This window comes from Vespula pensylvanica, chromosome 17 (genome assembly GCF_014466175.1).
Source record: "Vespula pensylvanica isolate Volc-1 chromosome 17, ASM1446617v1, whole genome shotgun sequence".
NCBI classification, from domain to species: Eukaryota; Metazoa; Arthropoda; class Insecta; order Hymenoptera; family Vespidae; genus Vespula; species Vespula pensylvanica.
In genome coordinates, this window is record NC_057701.1 from 1,983,195 (window position 1) to 2,003,029 (window position 19,835).

Below are 19,835 nucleotides of genomic sequence, written 5' to 3' on the forward strand. Positions count from 1 at the left end.
TTAATGAATTAATTAATGAATTAAATATCAAGAATGTTTGATAAGACATTGTTGTAGCACAGATCGTAATAATTATTGTGTTATGTGATGGATTCACGATTGACTGATATGCGTATATGTTGTCTATTATTCAGGAATAATTTGTAACAAAAGACGAAAAAAGAAGAAAAAGAAAAAATAAATAAATAAATAAATGTAGCACGTGTATATTCGTAAGAAAAGGAAAGAACGTCCTTTCTTAAAAAGGAACGCGCGATCACAACTTTTGCTTTTATTTATTAAAAATAAAAATTAAAAAAAAATAAAAAGGAAATAGAAACAAAATCAATACGTGTGCAATATACATGTTTAAAGTCGTATGCGTGCTGCATTGGTCGAAGCATCAAAATTTCATTGTAAACGCTACGATATTCGTGTTAAAAAAACAAACAAACATAAATAATTAGACGTACATACACACACGTACATACATACATATATACATACATACACACATGTACGTATGTGTCTTTTAATTTGTTTTTATCATTTCGTAGTAAAGACGATCACACGAGTTTTCGGTGTTATTATTATTATTATTATAACGACAATAATTTCTAAAGCGATTCTAACGTTATTCTCGACTAATAATCTAAAAAAATAATAAAAAAAAAAAAAAAAAAAGTAACAAGTAAAGTAAAAAATATAGAGAGATGTATCGGCATGCAAGCGTATAGCGCAACAAAAATAAAAAAAAATATTAACACAGAAAACAAAAAAAAAAGAGAGAAGAAAAATAATCTAAACGAAAAAGAAGATAATGTAAAACTTTATGTTAGTTTTATTGTATGTATGTGGTACGAGCATGTATGTAGGATTTAAAAGAAATTTAACGACGAATTAATTCATTGAAAAATAATAGGCAAAGAGCTTTGATATTTATTAAACAAATAGACCAAACGCGATACGACGAAGTTAATCGAGTAAACGATTGGATAAAAGAAAAAAGAGAACAAAAAAATTCCAAAAAAAGAAAAGAAAAAAAAAAACAAACTAACACAACACACAAAGACAAAAAATTTAATTGTAATTAAGAAAGAAAGTTTCCATAACCTATACATACGCAGATAAACACATATCCATATTCTGCTCACACGACCACGAGTTTAGAACGTCCTGATATATATATATATACATATGTTTATATATATATATATATGTATATATATATATAAACATATATATCTCATTTTATAGTGAATAGTTAATGAAATAGTGATTTATATTAAATCTATTCATAGAAAAAGAAGAGAAGAGAGAAAAACAGAAAGAGAAAAGAAAGAAGCATTAGATTCATGTAATGGTAGGACAAATTACAGCGATAATTGTGTACCTGTCCACATCGACCAGATTGATTGATTGATTGATTGATTGATGGCTTTGTCTCTAGAGTATACAATGTAGAAACATTGACATCAGTTTTATTTATATACATACATGCATATTACTAGGTATACATTTTTCTTTAAGCAAAGACATAATTTGAATTATTTAGTTTGTTTTAATCCTTAATGAAAGAATGATGAACGAATAATGTATTAGTAAAAGACATTCGAATATTTTGAGAAACAAATTAGGAAGAGAAAGAAAGAGAAATAGAAGTATATATGTATATGTATATGTATCATACATACATACATACATACATACATTCATACATACATATGTGTATAAATATATATTTATACACATAGATATATCTATATTTAAATAATGCAAAGCAGCTTTGAGGAGGGAAAAAGTAATTTTAAAAAGATAATATACGTGATTGTAAAAAGTATTCTCTCAAGACTTCGTTAGCTCATGAGATTAAGGTAAAGATATATTATGATATATTATATATATATATATATATATATATATATATATATATATACATACACATACATAAATTTATTCGTCGATATGTCAATGATATGTTGTTAACCAAAGCTTTAGTGACACATGCATATAGCAACGGATACGAATATTCTTACATGATGGAATTATTATAGAAAATGGTACGATAATGTAACTCTATAAAGAGAAGGTAGTTTTTAAGGAGTATCTCGTAAACGATGTTGCATGCATGAGGATTCATTTATTAATTACTATAACATTATTCACAATACATAAATGGAGTAATTTTAAATAATAAGTATGAATCTTCTTTCTGTGCAATGTCAACAGCAGGGACTCCTTAATAATATAGAGACAAATGAATGTTATTTTATTCTTTATATTCGAATCGTGAGATATGAAAGCGAACTCTGCAGGATATATATATAAAAGAAATAAAAAAAAAAAAAAAAAAGAAAAACAAGATAAGAAAAGATAGGACTGAGCATTAATGGAAGTAGTAATTAAAAAGATGTGTATATATATATACACATACACATATATATATATATACACATACATATACACATACATACATACATACATACATATAACTATTGCAGTTGTACATAATGTGTATAACGAAATTTATCTTCGACTTATGAAGCTTTCATTTTAGGAGTTTTTATATAAATACAGTATTGTGAAAATAATTTATGATTTCTCATGTATAATTTACAACTTATATTTTTAAGCACGATTAGCTCTAAACCTACTGTACATAATACATTCTCGTAATAAAACCTACCTGAAATAATATATGTGTATACATATATATATATATATATTATATATATGTGTAAATATATATATATATATTTATATATATATATATATATATTTATATGCATGTGATAATGAAGGTAGCCAAAGTGTTGATTAATCTTCTCCACTTCCAAATATAAAAAAAAAGGTTAAATGATTTAAACTGATTGCAGTGAAATTTTACAAAAATTATATTACTATATACATTAACAGCACATTACGGTACAACAATGTATAGTCCTCTCTCTCTTTAGTTCTTAGCTTTATACAAAATAACATAATCTATCCTTAAAAAACATACGTGAAGTAACGTTGTTACTTCTTCATACAATATTATTCCTTTGATCTTGAATAGATAACGTTACATTGTACCTTACTATTTGAACACAATTATTATTTTTTGTTTGTTTTTTTTTCTTGTTTTTTTTTTTTTTTATTATATTTTTTTTTCTATTTTTTTTCTTCGAACAGAGAACAAAGGTATACTCATTGAAATCGTTCTTGGATTAGATCTAAATATATTAGAATATTTAAAAGAGAGAAAGATGAATTCTTTCTTTTACTTGAGAAGAATAAAAAAAGGTAGATCCATGAAAGAAAATGTTAATTTAATTTCATCCAAGAAGATTTAGAAAAAATAAAAATGAGAAATAATTTATATATCGGAGATCTTTTAACAATTTAAAAAAGGAAGAAAAAAATAAAAATAAAAATCGTCACGTTTATATCCTTATTAAATAACAATTGTACTTTCTATACGAATTAAAGTTAAAAAAAAATGGGCAGTACTTGGCATTTTCGATAATACGTAAAATAGAAAAAAAAAAAAAAGAAATACAATAAAATAAGATCATACGAAAAATTTGAACGTTCGAGTACACCCTCGAGTTTTTTTTTTTTTTTTCATAAACATTTACTTATGAAATTTCATTCAGTAAAACAGAGATCAACCCGTGAAAAGTAAAACGAATCAAACGACTCAACAATGATTTTCCTAACTTCAAAAAAAAAAAAAACAAAAGGAAAGGAAAAAAATAAGAAAAAAGGAGAGAGAAAAGAGATAAAACTGGGATAAAATTCCTTTAAAATAATAATAATAATAATAATAATAATAATAATAATAATAATAATAATAATAATAATATAATAATAAAAAAATATTAGACAGTCGATTACGTTTTGGAATAATTTTGAAAGACACGAGATAGAAAAAAAAAAAAAAAAAAGAAATTACAGTTTGTAATTCAAGAGGAAAAAACCTTAAAAGATTATTAATTATGTCTCAACATGTCCTTGCAATTGACAAACTATTTTCTTAACCCAACCAGCCTGACTCTGTCCAGCTGATACATCATCCTTATCATCGTTACCAGTATCGCCGGATCCTTCATTCAATGCAACATCATTCGTCATACACTTTCTGTCAACGTCTCTTTTTACAAAGGACGACCTAATCGAAGAAATTTTACCTTCTGGACTACTACTACTATTACTATTATTACTACTACTACTACTACTACTACTGCTGCTACTACTACTACTACTCTGTGCTCTCAAGAAGATCGACTTTATCTTTAGGTAATCAGGTTTCTGTGCTACATAAGGCTTGCCAACTATATTACTTTCTTGCACGATACTCGATACAGTAGTTGACACTGATGAACATTCTAATTTTTTTTTCGCAGGAACCGGAGGTGCGACTTTTTGTTTATTACCAGCTGACGTAGTAGCTCCACCTCCTCCTTCCCCTCCTCCACCAATATCTGTACGCATTAGAAGAACGTCATCAGCGTCACTGAATATTGCACTGTCCCTAAAAACTTCCTCGCCATCAACGTCAACATAATTCTCAATAATTTCGAACGATCTCTCGTAGAAACTGTCGGTCTCGCTTTCACGACGATTAGTTTCTCTGGAAGATGATCCCTCCTCGTCTTCCTCATCCTCTTCTTCCTTATCCCTTTCATTTTCTTTCGCGTTCTCGTCTATTTTTCTCGTCTCCTCGTTACTACCATTGCGTTTGTTTTCAGCAAAGAGGACAGTAGGGTCTGCGTAATCGGACTGTGCTATACGTGCACCCAAACTAGAACTTCCTTGTTTATAATACAATGATGGTATCCTATAATCGGTTGGTCCAGCAGCTGGTACACAACCAACCAGTTCCTCCACGTCCGAAGAACTTTCTCTAGAATGTTTGGATTTGCCCTTTCTCTTTGATTTTCCATTGCTCAACGAACGAAAGTATTTAGTTCTTTCTATTTCTTCGCTACATTCCAGAGTTTCGGTGCTGAGAGTATTCCTGAGACCTTGCAAACGACTACCAGCCTTCGACAATACGTTCTTGAACCTCGTACTACCGTTAGTAGCTCGATAGATTTTGTGATCGGGATGAATGTTGGTCGTAGTAGGTGAGACCATGTGAATTTCGGAATACGCGTCTGTCAGAGTGTCATCGAGCGAACAGAAAAACGTAGATGTTGAAGTAGAGACCGAGGTTGGGAACTTGGCAATCCTACCTTCGGGCTGACAACTCGAAGCGTATCTTTCCATATCCTCGAGATTTATCTCGGCGGGCTTGTCCGAGGCTATAGTGAAAGGTCTCTCGGTCATTGGTTTACCATCTCTTTGAAGAAATCGAGATTTGGTAACGCTAAGTTGCGAGTTTGGATTGATCTGAAAGCTACGAGGCAAGGAACCACACTTTTGCGGTGAAGTTGGTAAACCTTCGCAGAGTTTGGTCAACCAAACGGCCGGCCTTGTTGGACTGTCACTTCCATTAACGTCTTGTTCCTCTTGAAGACCTTCCCAAACATGTTGGAGATTATCGTAGTTACCGAAACCTTTTGATTCGTCAGCTTCTTTGATGATATCCTGTTGATTGATATCATTGGCCTTGTCCTTTCGTTCGGGACTCGGTTGAACTTCGTTAGCCTTCTCCGAATAATCCTGATCGTTATTACCACGTATACTAGTATCGTTTGAATCCTCGTTGGCAGATGTAGAGTTCTCTCTGATCCTCAAAGCCGTCTTTATTATCTTACTCTCAGTCACGATACTTTGTCTTTTGAAAGCTTCGAAAAGAGCTCTCTTTTCGTGTACACGATTTACATTGTTCTTTGTATTCAATGTCTCGTGTACGCTTGTCTTACCATCCGATGATTTTAAATTATCATAGAGCAACCTTAGAGCTGGCTGTGGTGTGTCACGTGTACTAGCAGAGGACAATGAGTTCCATGCGTTGTTCGTTCTCACCAATCTCTGGGTTTCACGATGAGACGCACGGACACGATTGTTCGACGTTCCACCAACGTAATTAGCGTTCTCACAATCGCTTTCATCCGAAGTGTCAGCTGATATTCTCTTGTTGAATCTTTGCTGTTGTCTCACGTTTATACTACTACTCGTTCTTTGTTTTTCCAACAACTTTTGGAACTCCTGATTCTGCATTAAGATATGACCAACTATTTCTTCAACCGTTTGGGCCACTGCTGGTGTAGTAGTAGTTGCAGTCTGTTGTTCGTTGTTCTCTTTGGTTTCAACTTGTTGAGAATTTGTTGGCTTGTTCTCCTCGTTGCTGGTATTGATCGTACGATCTGATTCAACCAAAGTCGTTTCCATATTATCAGCCGTCGTCTCCTCTTTCTGATCCTCGTCCGATTGATTCAACGAAACGTAAGATTGAAATCCTGGCTCTGATTTTCTTCTCCAACCGGTGAAACGATCCTACGAAAATATTGAAAACGTTCTAGTCTATTTTATATATATATATATTACGTTAATAATCGAATGAAAATATTTTACCTTTACTTTGAGAGTACGTCCGTCGGAACACCTGTTAAGATTCTGATCTCTCGAGTCGTGCATTTCAGTCTCGTTATTAGGATTTTTCCTTAACGATGCCGGTGAGTCCTGAATAATCAATATCTTGATTTACTACTGTATCGTCTTAGATTTAAAGTGTTAATGACGTTGAGAATTTTTTTTTTTTTTTTTTTTTTTTTTTTACCTCGGTAGCGATAGCAGGTGATTCAGATTTTCTTGTACTCTTTTTGAACTTATGCCTTATACCAGTTTCTGATCTTCTTCTTTCTCTTTCTTGCTTACGTTTCTCTAAATATTCCGGCGGCGCCGAGTATAACTTTTTCGCCGAGCTTTTGTCGGTCGGAGAATCGTCTGTAATTAATCTCAATTAGTACGAATTAAAGTTACGAATTAAAATCTTTCTGTCTCGTGTCTCCCTTTCTCTGTAATAACTTTACCTTCGTGTTGAGTCTGACCAAGTTGTAGAAACAGCTGCCTGGCGTGAGAAGGTATAACAGCGTTGTAATTCTCAAGGATTACTCTTTTTATTTGCAAGGTCCATTCCCTCTTTTGCTCCAGGTTGCGTGCCTGATAAAAGAAAAAAAGAAAAAGAAAGAAAAAAAAAAGAAATTAATCTCATTATTTCTTTTTTTTTTTTCCCTCATGAAAATCATTTCTCGCGCTTGATTTTCTTTTTATTTACCTGCAATGTATATTGCAACCTTGGATTATCAAAGGGTATCACATGAAAGCTTAGTGGTTCTCCTGGGATGCTTTCGATCAGCATCAGATTGGAACACTGTGAGAAAATGTCGTGATATTAGTTATGAAATATTGAAATATATTTGATCGTTCAATATATAATCAATATCTAAAGAAATGATATTGTATTTCATACGTTCTATTCAAAATTATAATAGGATTAACAATTTATTGTAATATGATGTATTATAATAATAATTAAAATATAGACAAGTTTAGAAAAAAAATAGATATATTATTCATCATGGGATTAGGATTTATTTTTAGTATTGATATTGCAAGATATACATAACAATAGATATATAAAATCACTTACAAACTTTTGATCCAATCTTCGTGTATCATTATATATTAGAATATATAAACTCACCATGATATGAGCCTTGTAGACCAATAAACCATCTTCCTTTTTCTTGGTAAGAAGTAACATCCTGTCGAAGAGAAAAGCGTGTCTCGGTGCTTTTGCTCCTCTCATTCTGAAGCGACCTTCAGCTATAAGTTCACCACTGGTAGTTAAATCCGGTCCGGACCATCCATAAAGAAGCGATTGAATCTCTTGAACTCTTACTGCGTGCTCGTGTCTTCTCTTCATCGCGTTAATATGTTTTGCGATGCCAGTCATCGCTGCAAGTGCACCCTCGATTGCACTTCTTCCTTCTGCCTCGTTTTCTCTTGCGTCACAACCTGCCCCATACTCTTTCGATAAATTCTGCAAATTTATTCGGATGAACATCCGATCATGAATCATTAGATTGATTGATCGATTCGAAAATGAGAAAGAAAATTAAATTTATATGCAATGTTTTCTTTTTTCTTTGTTTTTTTTTTTTTTTCTTTTCTTTTCTTTTAAAGAGCTATCAATTTTATATCATTATTTGTTTATAAATATTTACCTCTAGCAACAAGTGATACTTGAGAATCCTTTGAACAGGCTTCAACAAAAATGATCCCAGAGGTAACGCGTGATCTAAAGCTGCCTGTCTTTCTCTAAACGCTTTGGCCGTTTCCTCTTGTCCCATCAAGTCGGTTAATACAGAGACAGTTCTATAAAATTTTATCGTACAATGGTTTTTTATTTTTTGTTAGTTTTTTTTTTTTTTTTTTTTTTTTTTTTGGAAGGATGTTAGGAAATTGTTTGATAGAGTAATAGATTGGATACGTTATTTACCTGGGATAATTCGTGCAGTATTCGGTATAGACCTTAAATCCTGAATTATGCTTGATGAAAGTGTTAGCCACGCAAACTGGATCAAAAGCACATTTCTCGATTTCTTTTAGGAATTCTCTGAAATACGTCAAAGTTTACGTTGTTATTTATTTATTTTTTCTTATTATTCGTAATTTTCATCATATCCAATATTACCAGTAAATATTTACCTGTTGAACTTGAAAATGTCCTCGATGTTGCTGAACAAGTCGCTCAGTTGTAGCTGATGTACGAACGATGTGGGATCGTCTCTCCAAAATATGAGATAGCCCTGTAGAAAAAAAAAAAAAAAAGAAAAGAAAAGAATGAAAGAAAAACAAAGAAAGTAGAAAGAAATCTCGGTACAATCTCCAATTTACCTGTATAACTTGTCGCAAGTGTTCAACATATATAGCTTCGGTATCAACAATCTCAAGCAATACTCTTTCCACGGGATTACGATGTGGATCGCAATAACGTGGTCGATAGGAGGAAGTGTCCCCTTCAGCACTGTCCCTTCTTTGACCATTGGTAACATTACCAATACGACAGCTGGCTTCGGATACGGTGACTACTCCGCTATCGCCTGAACCTAGAAATAAAAGGGGGAAACAAAAAAAAATATATGAATAAACAAAAAAGATAACATGATAATCAATCTCTCAAGTCAGAGAGAAAGTATTATATTTGTTTCATGTTCCAACGTGTCAACGATGATACCTTGAGAACTGGCACAGGTATCAGCTAATGATTCGACAGAAGCCAAATATGGATTAGTCGCAGACGATGGATTTCCCTGATTGCTACAGCCACTCGACGATGTACTAGAGGCTATCGAACTACCAGACAATGGTCTTCCACTTCTACATCTTCTTTTATACCTAAGCTGAGTAAGCGTTCCTCCATTGGCGTTCTTGCTGTTTGTTTCTTGTACATAAGAATTCTTCTTATCGTCTTGCACGATAACGTTGATCGACAATCTATTTCCATCATTTTCTTTTTCTACTTTGACCACCTCCCTCCTTTCTCTTTCTCTCTCTCTCTCCTCCTCTTCCTCCTCCTCGTCGTCCTCTTCGTCCTCGTCCTCGTCGTCGTCGTCGTCGTCGTCGTCATCGTCGGCGTCGTCGTTGTTGTTGTTGTTGTTGTTGTTGTTATCGTCGTCGTTGTTGTTGTCGTTGTCGTTGTTGTTGTCAACACCATGTTGAGTTACCACAACATCTATCGTACTTGTCGTATCCGTATCTTCCGTTCTCTCACACATCTCCACGCTCTTATCCCGATGACTATTATTACTATTACTATTACTACCGCTATTACAGCTACTACCTTTCTTCGTAGCCTCCCCACAAAGCTGACCGAATATGGAACCTCGTTGTGAGTGCGGTACCAAACTCAATCGTTTCTGCAAAGCCGCTGGTATATTACAAGACGCTGAGAGGACTACTTGGTGATCCTCGTAACCGTTTCCACGACGTGCCAGCTCGTCGAACATGCCCAATAATTGTGGCACCAGGTCTGTACTCGTACCTGAAATTTGATATTTTCTTTTTATTTTTTTATTTTATCTTAGTTTCTTTTTCCTATTTCATTTACTATCTCGATCGATTTGAATCGGTTAAGTTATTAAAGTATTTGATTTATTAGGTTAAGCTAAATTTATTAAGCTCGGGCTTAGCACAGTTTTCTATAGGGTTCCTTTGTTTCAGGCTCTATGGTATAATATACATTATATATTTGAGGATTTTTCTTTCTTTCTTTTTTTTTTTCTTCTTCTTCTTTTTTAAAGACAAGTTCAGTTCGTTCAGATTTTGTTTGTTCGAAAAGATTTGATATCTTTGGAGTTTTCACTCGGGTTACATTACCTCGTCGCAATTTTATTTTACTTTTTATTTCCCATTATTTTCCCAAACCCATTACATCAGAAATATTTATCAAAATGTCTAACCATATATAATCGTCACGGTTAAATTAAAAAAAGGACAAGAATAAAGAAGCCGACCGTTCACTAACGAATCACTAACGTGCTGATAGAAGAGAAAAAAAAAAGAAGAAAAAGAAAAAAAGAAACATCACCTGCGAGACAACCAATAATAAAAAGAACAAATAAGAAACCCTATTAAGATAGTTTAAATATGGTGGGGATGGAGATGAGGGTGAGAGTGAGGTTGGGGAAGAGTGAAATTTAATCTCTAATACGATCATCGACCAATTAACACGGGACTAGTTTATAAGTGTTCAAACATTGCCTTTGAATATATTATAATACATATATAATTCGCATTAACTCTTTCTTATATATTACGGTGTACAGAGTAGCATGTGCGCGTACGCACGCGGCGGATAACACACACAGGAAACACACACATAAACATACACATACACATACACGTATACGCTTGGCCAAGTCTCTCGTCTGCGGCCACACGATTGCTGGACTTGGTTGGACAAACAAACGAGCAGGATGATGGTTTCCAATTTCCTTGGCGGCAGACGTGAAATCAACGTTCTCCAAGTTGGCGGCGGCGGCAATGCCGGCGACTGCATCGATGCGTTTCTTGCGTTCCCGCGTATCCTTTCCCTCTAACATGATATATATATATGTATATATATACTATATACAGTAGATATATATATAGTATATAGTATGTATGTGTATACATATATATATATATATATGTGTGTACGTCTATATACCAACTTCGCCATATTTGTGATCTCAACCTTCTTTCTTTTACTACTTACGATGGAACGCAAGAGTTACAGACTGTTTTCCAAGTTATATTTCTGTACTTTTAAATTCGATCATTCGTTTTTTGTCTTCCGTTTTCTATTTTTCGTTCTTGTTCTTTTTCCTCGTTTTCTTTTCTTTTCTTTTCTTTTTTTTTTTTTTTTTTACTTTTGGGTGAGGGATGATAGAGGGTAAGGGAGGGAGGGGGAGTAGAAAGTGGGATTGGATGTTCGGTTTAAATCATACAGGCACGTGTCGAATGTTGATTTTATTTTTTCTTCTCTTTTTTTTTTTTTTTTTTTAGATTCGCACGTTAAAATCATGTTTAGAAAGCTTGGCATTTTCGTATTTTCGAATGGAATTGTTTCAAGAGGATGTATTTATTTTCTTATGGTTAGTTTTAGTTTCTTTTTTTTTTCCTCTTCTTCTTTTTTTTTTTTTTTTTTGGAATTGATTAGAGAGGTATACTTAAGAAACACCCAGTAGATCTATTCCTCTAATGCAGAATGTAAGTACACGTTGTTCTTTGAAACGCGAACGATCTCCGCGTGACTTTCTTTCTCTTCTTCGTTCTGGTTAACGGCCTCGATCTTCAGCTTCTTGTGTTAGATCTTTTATGATATATTAGAAGTTTAATACTCTTTTCACACACGTACACGCACGCTCGCACATACTGTATTTTTATAAATTTTTTTCTACAACTTTTATCGATCATCGATCGATCATCGATCGATCATAGATCGATCATCGATCAATCGATTCTATACTCTCTTTTTTTCTTTACACACGCTGATGTTTCTTTAATCTTCTTTTTGTTTTGTTTTTATAATACACTGAACTTTTATCGATCGTAAATATCACATTAAATATTTAATAATTATACGTATTGGATTGTAAAAGTTAATATTTTTCATTCGACATAATGAATACATTTACTTAATAATTAATAGAATATTTCTAATAACTTTCAATACGAAAAAATAAATCAAGCATCAAACGATTAAACTTTCGAATTATCTTGTATATGTTTAATATCTCCTATTATTCTAATGCATTTTGACACTGAATAGATTTCTAACATCATTAAATAGAAAAAGGCTTCTTAGAAAATTCAACGTCAAATTTAGCGATGCAAAACCGACAATCGAGTATCGTTCTAAGCTCGTGAACGGTCATGCGTTACAATATTTTGTACTTTGCAAGAAGAAAATAAAAAAAAAAAAGAAAAAAGAAAAGAAAAGAAAAAGAAGATAAAGACATAGACGAATACGAAGATGAAGAAGAACAAGAAGAACAAGAAGAAAAACAAGAAGAAGGAGATGAGGATGCTGCTGCGTTGATGATGATGCCAACGTAGAAAGAAAAAGAAAAAGAAAAAGAAAATTAAAATAAAAAATAGAAGAAAGAAAGGGGAAAAATAGAAACGAACAAAAAGAGAAAGAATAAAGTTTGAAAAAGGAAGAAACAAACAAAAAGTTAGATTGAAGGCGCCAAACACGGATGTCCGTGCATTTGCTCGATCGAGTCTTCTAAACGACGTTATCAAGATGGCCTTGATTTAATTGGACGCCTTCGTATGTTGTATATATATATATATATATGTATGTATGTATATACATACATATATACATACAAATATAGATTCGTTGTATATACCTTAGGCTTAGTTTCACCGGCATCTTGTTGGCAAAGAAACCGGCCACGATTTAATGACGTGAAGCTAACTTATCTGTAGAAGCAACGTCTTCGATACTTTTCTGCATTTTATACGGCTAGTTTTCCACGTGTTACGCGAATTACTTATTCATGTGTTAATCCTTCTTTCGATAAGAAATAAGAATCATTGCTTCAATTATTTTTGTTGTTTTTGTTTGTTTTTTTTTTTTTTCATCCGTTTCTTTTTTCTCGAATAATCAAAGCAAATTGCGCGACGTTCGATCCTATTTTGATCTTTTTTACTTTTCTTTTTTTTTATTTTTTTTTTTATTTTTATTTTTATTTTTATTTTAAATGCATTTCCGTTGTAACGCACCAGCGATTTTTTTTTTTTTCTTCGAGAACGATTCGTCTATCCCTGTTATAATTATTATTATATTATTATTTCTTTTTTATTATACATAATATATTTTTTGTTCGAAATTTCACGATACATTATTTTATTTCATATATAATTCATTTGTTCAAGAGACATAAAATTTGTTTCTCATTACGTTTCACAATTTTTTCCCCCCTCCCCCCCCCCCTTATATAACTGTGATCAATTCGTTTTTTATTTAATTTCATAAAAAAAATTAATTTGTTTAATATATCCACTTCACACTAAAAAATTCACTAATTCCTGAAGTATTTTCTTTCTTTTTTCTTTCTTTTTTTCTTTATTATATATTTTAATAATTCTTGATATTAGATATATCAAGGACGAAATAAATATTTATTTTATTCTTCAAAAAGAAAGACTTTTTTTATTTACGTTGATTATACTATCGAAGTTTAGAACGCCATAATAAATTTCTAATATCTTCCTCCTCTCTTTCTTCTTCGTCCTATGCCTAAATGCGAATGCAGAAGCTTATGGTTGCAACGTGCAGTCGATGCACTTGGCTGGGGCTACTCTAATAATAGGACGAGAGGACCAACTTTCGTCGCTTCGTTTCTTAGCCAGCTTGAACACATTTTCGAAATCGTATTTTAAAGGAACTCGAATATCTTCGTTCCCTTTACGGTGTTCATCCTGAATTAAACGAATTAGAGATAGATAGATAAACAGGTATACATATATATATATATATATAGAAAACAAAAAAAAACAAAACAAAACAAAAAGAAAAAACGTACGAGTTAAACAAAAATTCTCACCTCTCCTTCTTACATCCCACAAAACTTTTATCATTTATATATTTATTCAACATTCACGTTCCTTCATCGAAATTAACTCAAAAATCAATTCTATAGTAAAAGAATTTGTTCGAAGTTGGTCGTAAAAATTTCAAAACAAAAAAAAAAAAAAGAAAATATCAACGTGTCAATTAAAATGCAATTTTCTCTTTCCATTCCCCATTTTTTACCTCCAATTCATAACTCCAGTTTGAACAAAATTTTGTCGTACGTAGATATATATTATCAAAAGCAACAAAGATATTTTAAGTTATCCGGTCAGCTGAAGCATCCTATGCATATATACATATATATATATATATACGTACAAATACACGTGTGTCTTTCTTTCTTTCTTTCTCTCTCTCTTTCTCTATGCGCATGTATGTTGAAACTGCGGGTGGAACGGCCGATGGCCACTTGAATATTCTCCTCTTTCACTCTTCTACCCCTCTCTCTCTCTCTCTCTCTCTTTCTCTCTTTTACTTGGACCAAAGCCGAGGCCGTATTGCTTTTCGTCAATGAACGAACGTTTTCCTCCTTCTTACTTCTCTTTTTCTCTTCCTGGTTATTTTTACTCAGCTCGTAAATCGACAAGACCCCATCTTCTTTTCTTCTCTTTTCTTTTTTTTTTTTTTTTTTTTTGGTGTCCATCGCTCAGCATTCCATCGATGGCGCCAGAAATACTCGTCAATGACCCCGAGGAGTGCTACTACTCTACTATATGAAATAATAATATATCTGATCGATTTCTTACTTCCTTTTTTTTTCTCTTTCTTTTTTTCTTTTCTTCTTTCTTTCTTTCTTTCTTTCTTTCTTTCTTCTTTTCATCTCTCTCTCTTTAACTCGTAATCTCTATAATCTTGTCGTCAATGTAATTCTTTATTTTCGATTTATTTTTTGAAAGCATGATTGATTGGCTCTCGAAAGCGTTCGATTTTTTATGTAATATTTAAATTTGTATTATATTATAGGAATATTTTTTGATGCCATCTCGAAGAATTGAATTTTATTCGAAGCGCTGACAAGTTCGTTCTTTACTCTTTTTTCTTTCTTTTTTTTTTTTTTTCTTTTCTTTGAGATCGAATCAATCCGACGTATTTAATTTAATTTAATTAACAAATTCGATCCGCGCGCTCTTAACATTAAATGCTTCAATGACCTTTGATTTTTCTTTTTCTTTTTTTTTTTTTTCCAATTCATTTCATATAAAGCAAAAACTCTTCGATTAATTTTAATAAAATGATAAACTAAAATACTTTATATTTTGGTACGAAAAAAAAATATTTCTATCCAATGTTTTCTTATATATATTCTTTTTCATTTTTTAATTCTTCGCTTCAAACTCTAAATTCAGTTAGCTTGATTGTTAAATCGAACAGTAGTGAAACACATTGGATTTGTTTGCTGCTGAACACCGTATTTGACTGTAGGTGACTACCAATATAGCTTTGTCTGAATCACGTCAGTTTTATACCGTTAAATATCAGTTCGTTCGCCGTCGTTGACCCGAAATAGTAAGTGATACATATATGTAAGTAGATCGAATCGAATAAATTTCGCCTTTCTCGAATTCAAACGCATATGCGATTCGATTAGTATTATCCATCCATGACCTAAGATATATAATATATCATACAACGGATAACGCGATATAGAACTTATTCCTCTTTTATAAGTATAGAGTTTTCCGTACGTACATATATAGATCAAAAGAATCCGAATAGTTTATACGAACTATATAAATCTTTTTTATTCAGTTTACATCCGTTACTGTATATTTTTAGAAATATTTTTAATACGTACAATAAAAATAGCACATACACTATTTGCTGTAACCTATGTCTCTATATGTTATTAATATATATTTTAGTTTCTAATTAGAAATCTTATCTCTTTGATATAATCAATTTCATTTTCTTTCTCTCTCTTTCTCTCTGTCTTTTGGATTCTAAGATAAGTAAGAGGCCGATTTAAAGCAGCACAATAATTTACACCGATTAATTGACTAGTCGTATTTTAATATCACGCGTTAACCAGAATGACTTTTTGCATTATGTAATCGAAACGTTACGCAAGTGTATCCACTCTGTGTGTTTATGGGGTGAACTGAGGGTTTTGTTGGAGGAGGGAATAGAAATTTTATTTAGTAAAGGACCCTTTCCTTCTTCTCTCAAGCACACCTTATCTCAAAAAGAATCTCACGAGAGTACACGATACTTCGTGGCTTGACTACGTGGCTTTCTAACTACGTTAGACCGTATGAGAAGAGTTGAACGATAAGGAAAGAGATAGTTAGAGAAAGAAATAGATAGATAGATAGATAGAGATATTTATTTAAATCGAGTCGAACGTGATATAAATAATTATCTTAATAACAATGTTCAATTGAAAATTAATTGAATGTTAAATCGATCGTTTACGAGTTGAATGTACTACCGTATAACTTGGAAAGTTGTTTGCAATTTTGATAATAAATTCATTTAAATTATTTATTATTATCAAAGAGCAACGTGTAAATTCATAAACATACAAAATTAACGCGGGGAAAAACGAATAAAAATTAAATAAATAAATAAAGGATCGTCACTTCCTACGCCTTTGCAAATGTTCACTTCATGAATCGAAAAAGGTGAGGCAAGAATCTTTATCTCCGTCTTTCTCTTTCTCTTTCGAGTGAGCCCTTCAAAAAGAATCGAGAGACTTCTTATTCACCTCGAAGGGACACCTCAGAAGAGGCGTGTTCTTTCTATAAGTGCCCGTAAATTCTTTGGATTTTTGACCGGTTAACGTCATAAACTCGAAGTACTTAAATAGGTTTGAAAGTCGTTGAGTGCCTGAGAAACTCCTACTCGACACTCTAACGGTGTCATTTTCACGATCGAAATTAAAAAGAACACCAAATTAAAAAAAATAACCAGATCGTTCATAATATAAAAATTCTTTTTCACAACGATGGACGACACATTTCGTCTTACATATTTAATTCAATCAATTTTCTTCAATAAAAAAATTCTTTAAAAAAAAAAAAATATATATATATATATATACAGAATTAGTTAATAATCATATAAATAATAATGTATTGATAATTATAAAAACACAGGATGGGTAAAGAAACTTCTAAATGATATTAAAAATCAATTACTCCATCTCGAGACGTTTTGAACCAACATTGCTGTTTTCCTTCTTTCTTTTTCATATTATCAGAAAAATCTTTTAATTCCTCCCAGTTTGTACATACTTTTTTTCTTTAAAATTAGAATAAAAAAATCAAAAGGAGTAAGCAATAGATTTTGAAGAATCACGTTATAAAAGAAATTGTTTCTCTCTCCCTTTCCCTCTCCCTCTCCCTCTCCCCTCTTTTCCTTTTATTTTGTTTACTATGTAACCCTCATTGTAAGGCCCCATCGAAAACATCGATTAGCTTAGTCCATTCGTGTCGGCACGAGAGTGAATAACGGTTATACTAAACGCACGACGTTTCACGAGGAGCACGCTCGTCGCGTCGTGACTCGAAAGTGCCCGAACATAAAGTGTCTCGTTATCGTTGTACTCTTTTATATGTATGTTTGTTGCGCCATTCGACGACGACGACGACGACGACGACGACGACGATGAAGAAGACGAAGAAGACGAAGAAGACGAAGAAGACGAAGAAGACGAAGACGACGACGTTCCATCGAGTATAGACACACGTGCTCCATACATACAATCTTAGTTTGAATATCAAAGAAGACAAAGAAAGAGAGAGAGAGAAAGAGAGAGAGAGAGGAAGAGAGGAAGAGAAATAGTTCGATCGATAGTTCCATTGTTGTATTTATTTCGTTCGCCGTAGAATTACGAGTAAGTATACTTTGACTTTTAAGTGAGAATGAATATTTCTGACTTTCCCTTCGTAAATCTATGATCTTTAATTTCGTTCTTATTTTTTTTTCTTTTTTATTTTCTTTATTATTTATTATTTTTCTTTCTCTCTCTCTCTTTTTTTTTTTTTTTTTTTTGTAGAATAGATAGATAGATAGATCTTGAAGAAATTATTTGGATCGTTCGAGGTCTCTTATATGTGTGTCGTTGTTTACGTGATTTTTTTTTTTTTTTTTTTTTTTTGGTTTGTATTTAATATTGAAAGATTTTGAAAGATAATTCATATAATTAACATTTTCGAGATCGATGCGATATTTGTGATAAAAGGATGGCAAGATTGATGGATCTTTGAAAAATGATCTCGATCATTCGTAATCTCATATTCGTCGTTGTCGTCGTTGACTTTTTTTTATTTTTGAAAGATAATTTATTAGAAACATTCTCGATATTAAGATCGATAGATCCTTGAAAAATTATCTCTATCATTCATGATATTGTATCTATCGTCTTCCATATGCCATTGATCATTTTTAGTTTTGAAAGATAATTTATATTGGAAACATTCTCGAGATTATTTATCATAACATTTATAACGGATAGACGGTAAGATTGATAGATCTTTGAAAAATTATTTGGATCATTCATGATCTTGTGTTATATCGTCGTCTATATGTCATTGATCTTTTTAGTTTTGAAAGATAATTTATATTGGAAACATCTGCAAGATCGATATTACGTCTAAATGAAAAATGAACACACAATAAATAATGAAATAAATAAATAAATAAATAAAGAAATGATTCATTCTAAATTAAATGTGAACTATTTCATACACGTATCTGTATTGTCCGTATTTCTCTTTTATCATTTGTTTCTATCATCGAATAGAAAATATAACAACTAATTAATACTGTCTTATCCAATCGATAAATGATTTCTGATTAATGATCTACGTATGTTTTCAAATAAATCGGAACCTCTAATACGCACACGTACGCGCGTGCGATTATTAAATTTTAATCTATATTATATTACAAATATGTATACATATATATACGTATTATATAAATTAAAGAACAAAAAAAAAAAAATAAAACATTTTCATTCTTAGTTAATATAGAGAACATTTGTTTACACGGCTTGATTGACAATGCGTTCGTAAACACAAAATTTGTTTAGAAAGCGAAGATCAAGACAAAGGACGTAGACGTAGACGTAGACGTAGACGTAGACGTAGACGTAGATGTAGACATAGACGAAGAAGAGAGACGAAGAGGACGAAGAGGATGAAGAGGACGAAGAAAAAGGAAAGAGAAAGGATCGTACACAGGTTGGAATGCACTTCGAGTTGCTTGCTTGCTTGCTTGTGGTAGAGCTTAGCTAAGCTAGTTTAGCTAGCTAGCTAGCTAGCTAGCTAGAGTCTAGTTGTTTCCGGGTGCATCTCCAGGAACAGATAAGAGTTTTACAATAAGGCTACTCCAGGAATTCCAGAGCGAAGGAGTCTCTCACGTTCGAGTCAGCAACGTGATTCCTTTTACTCGTCGTTTTACTTTGCCATATACGTGATCGGAATATTTTATTATCCTGTTTTTTTTATTCTTTTTAATTTTTTTTTTTTAATTTTTTATTTCCTCTCTCTCTCTCTCTCTCTCTCTCTTTCTCTGTATATCTGTCTGTCTCTTTCTGTCTCTGTAGTTTTCCGATATACATCTTTATACTAGTTTTCTGCTTTTTCATCGTACCGACTCGTTCTTCTTCTTCTTCTTCTTCTTCTTCTTCTTCATCTTTTTTTTCATTTCCTTTTTCTTTTTCTTTTTCTTTTTCTTTTTCTTCATCCGTCTTCTTCTTTATCCCTTGAGTGATTACGTGACGAGGAAGAAATTCTGATGACCGTAAACTCGATTCTAATTTTTTTTTAATGTTTTTGTTACTGTT

The 19,835-nt window shown here is 32.2% G+C and overlaps 1 protein-coding gene across 4 annotated transcripts in view; it reads right to left on the minus strand.

The window, feature by feature from the left end:
* Positions 1 to 3,838: 3,838 nt before the first annotated feature.
* Positions 3,839 to 19,835, minus strand: part of LOC122635181 — a 68,336-nt gene continuing 52,339 nt past the window's right edge. For 3 of the 4 annotated variants that reach the window (XM_043825092.1, XM_043825091.1, XM_043825093.1), the window contains 11 exons: positions 9,152 to 9,958; positions 8,812 to 9,023; positions 8,623 to 8,723; positions 8,414 to 8,530; positions 8,139 to 8,289; positions 7,616 to 7,954; positions 7,187 to 7,282; positions 6,942 to 7,071; positions 6,689 to 6,855; positions 6,484 to 6,591; positions 3,839 to 6,405 (listed from right to left, as the gene is read on the minus strand). In XM_043825092.1, the coding sequence (XP_043681027.1) occupies positions 3,958 to 6,405; positions 6,484 to 6,591; positions 6,689 to 6,855; positions 6,942 to 7,071; positions 7,187 to 7,282; positions 7,616 to 7,954; positions 8,139 to 8,289; positions 8,414 to 8,530; positions 8,623 to 8,723; positions 8,812 to 9,023; positions 9,152 to 9,958 (4,676 nt within the window). In that variant the 3' untranslated portion in view covers positions 3,839 to 3,957. The remainder of the gene's footprint in view (positions 6,406 to 6,483; positions 6,592 to 6,688; positions 6,856 to 6,941; positions 7,072 to 7,186; positions 7,283 to 7,615; positions 7,955 to 8,138; positions 8,290 to 8,413; positions 8,531 to 8,622; positions 8,724 to 8,811; positions 9,024 to 9,151; positions 9,959 to 19,835) is intronic. The other variant, XM_043825094.1, reaches the window with a different exon arrangement.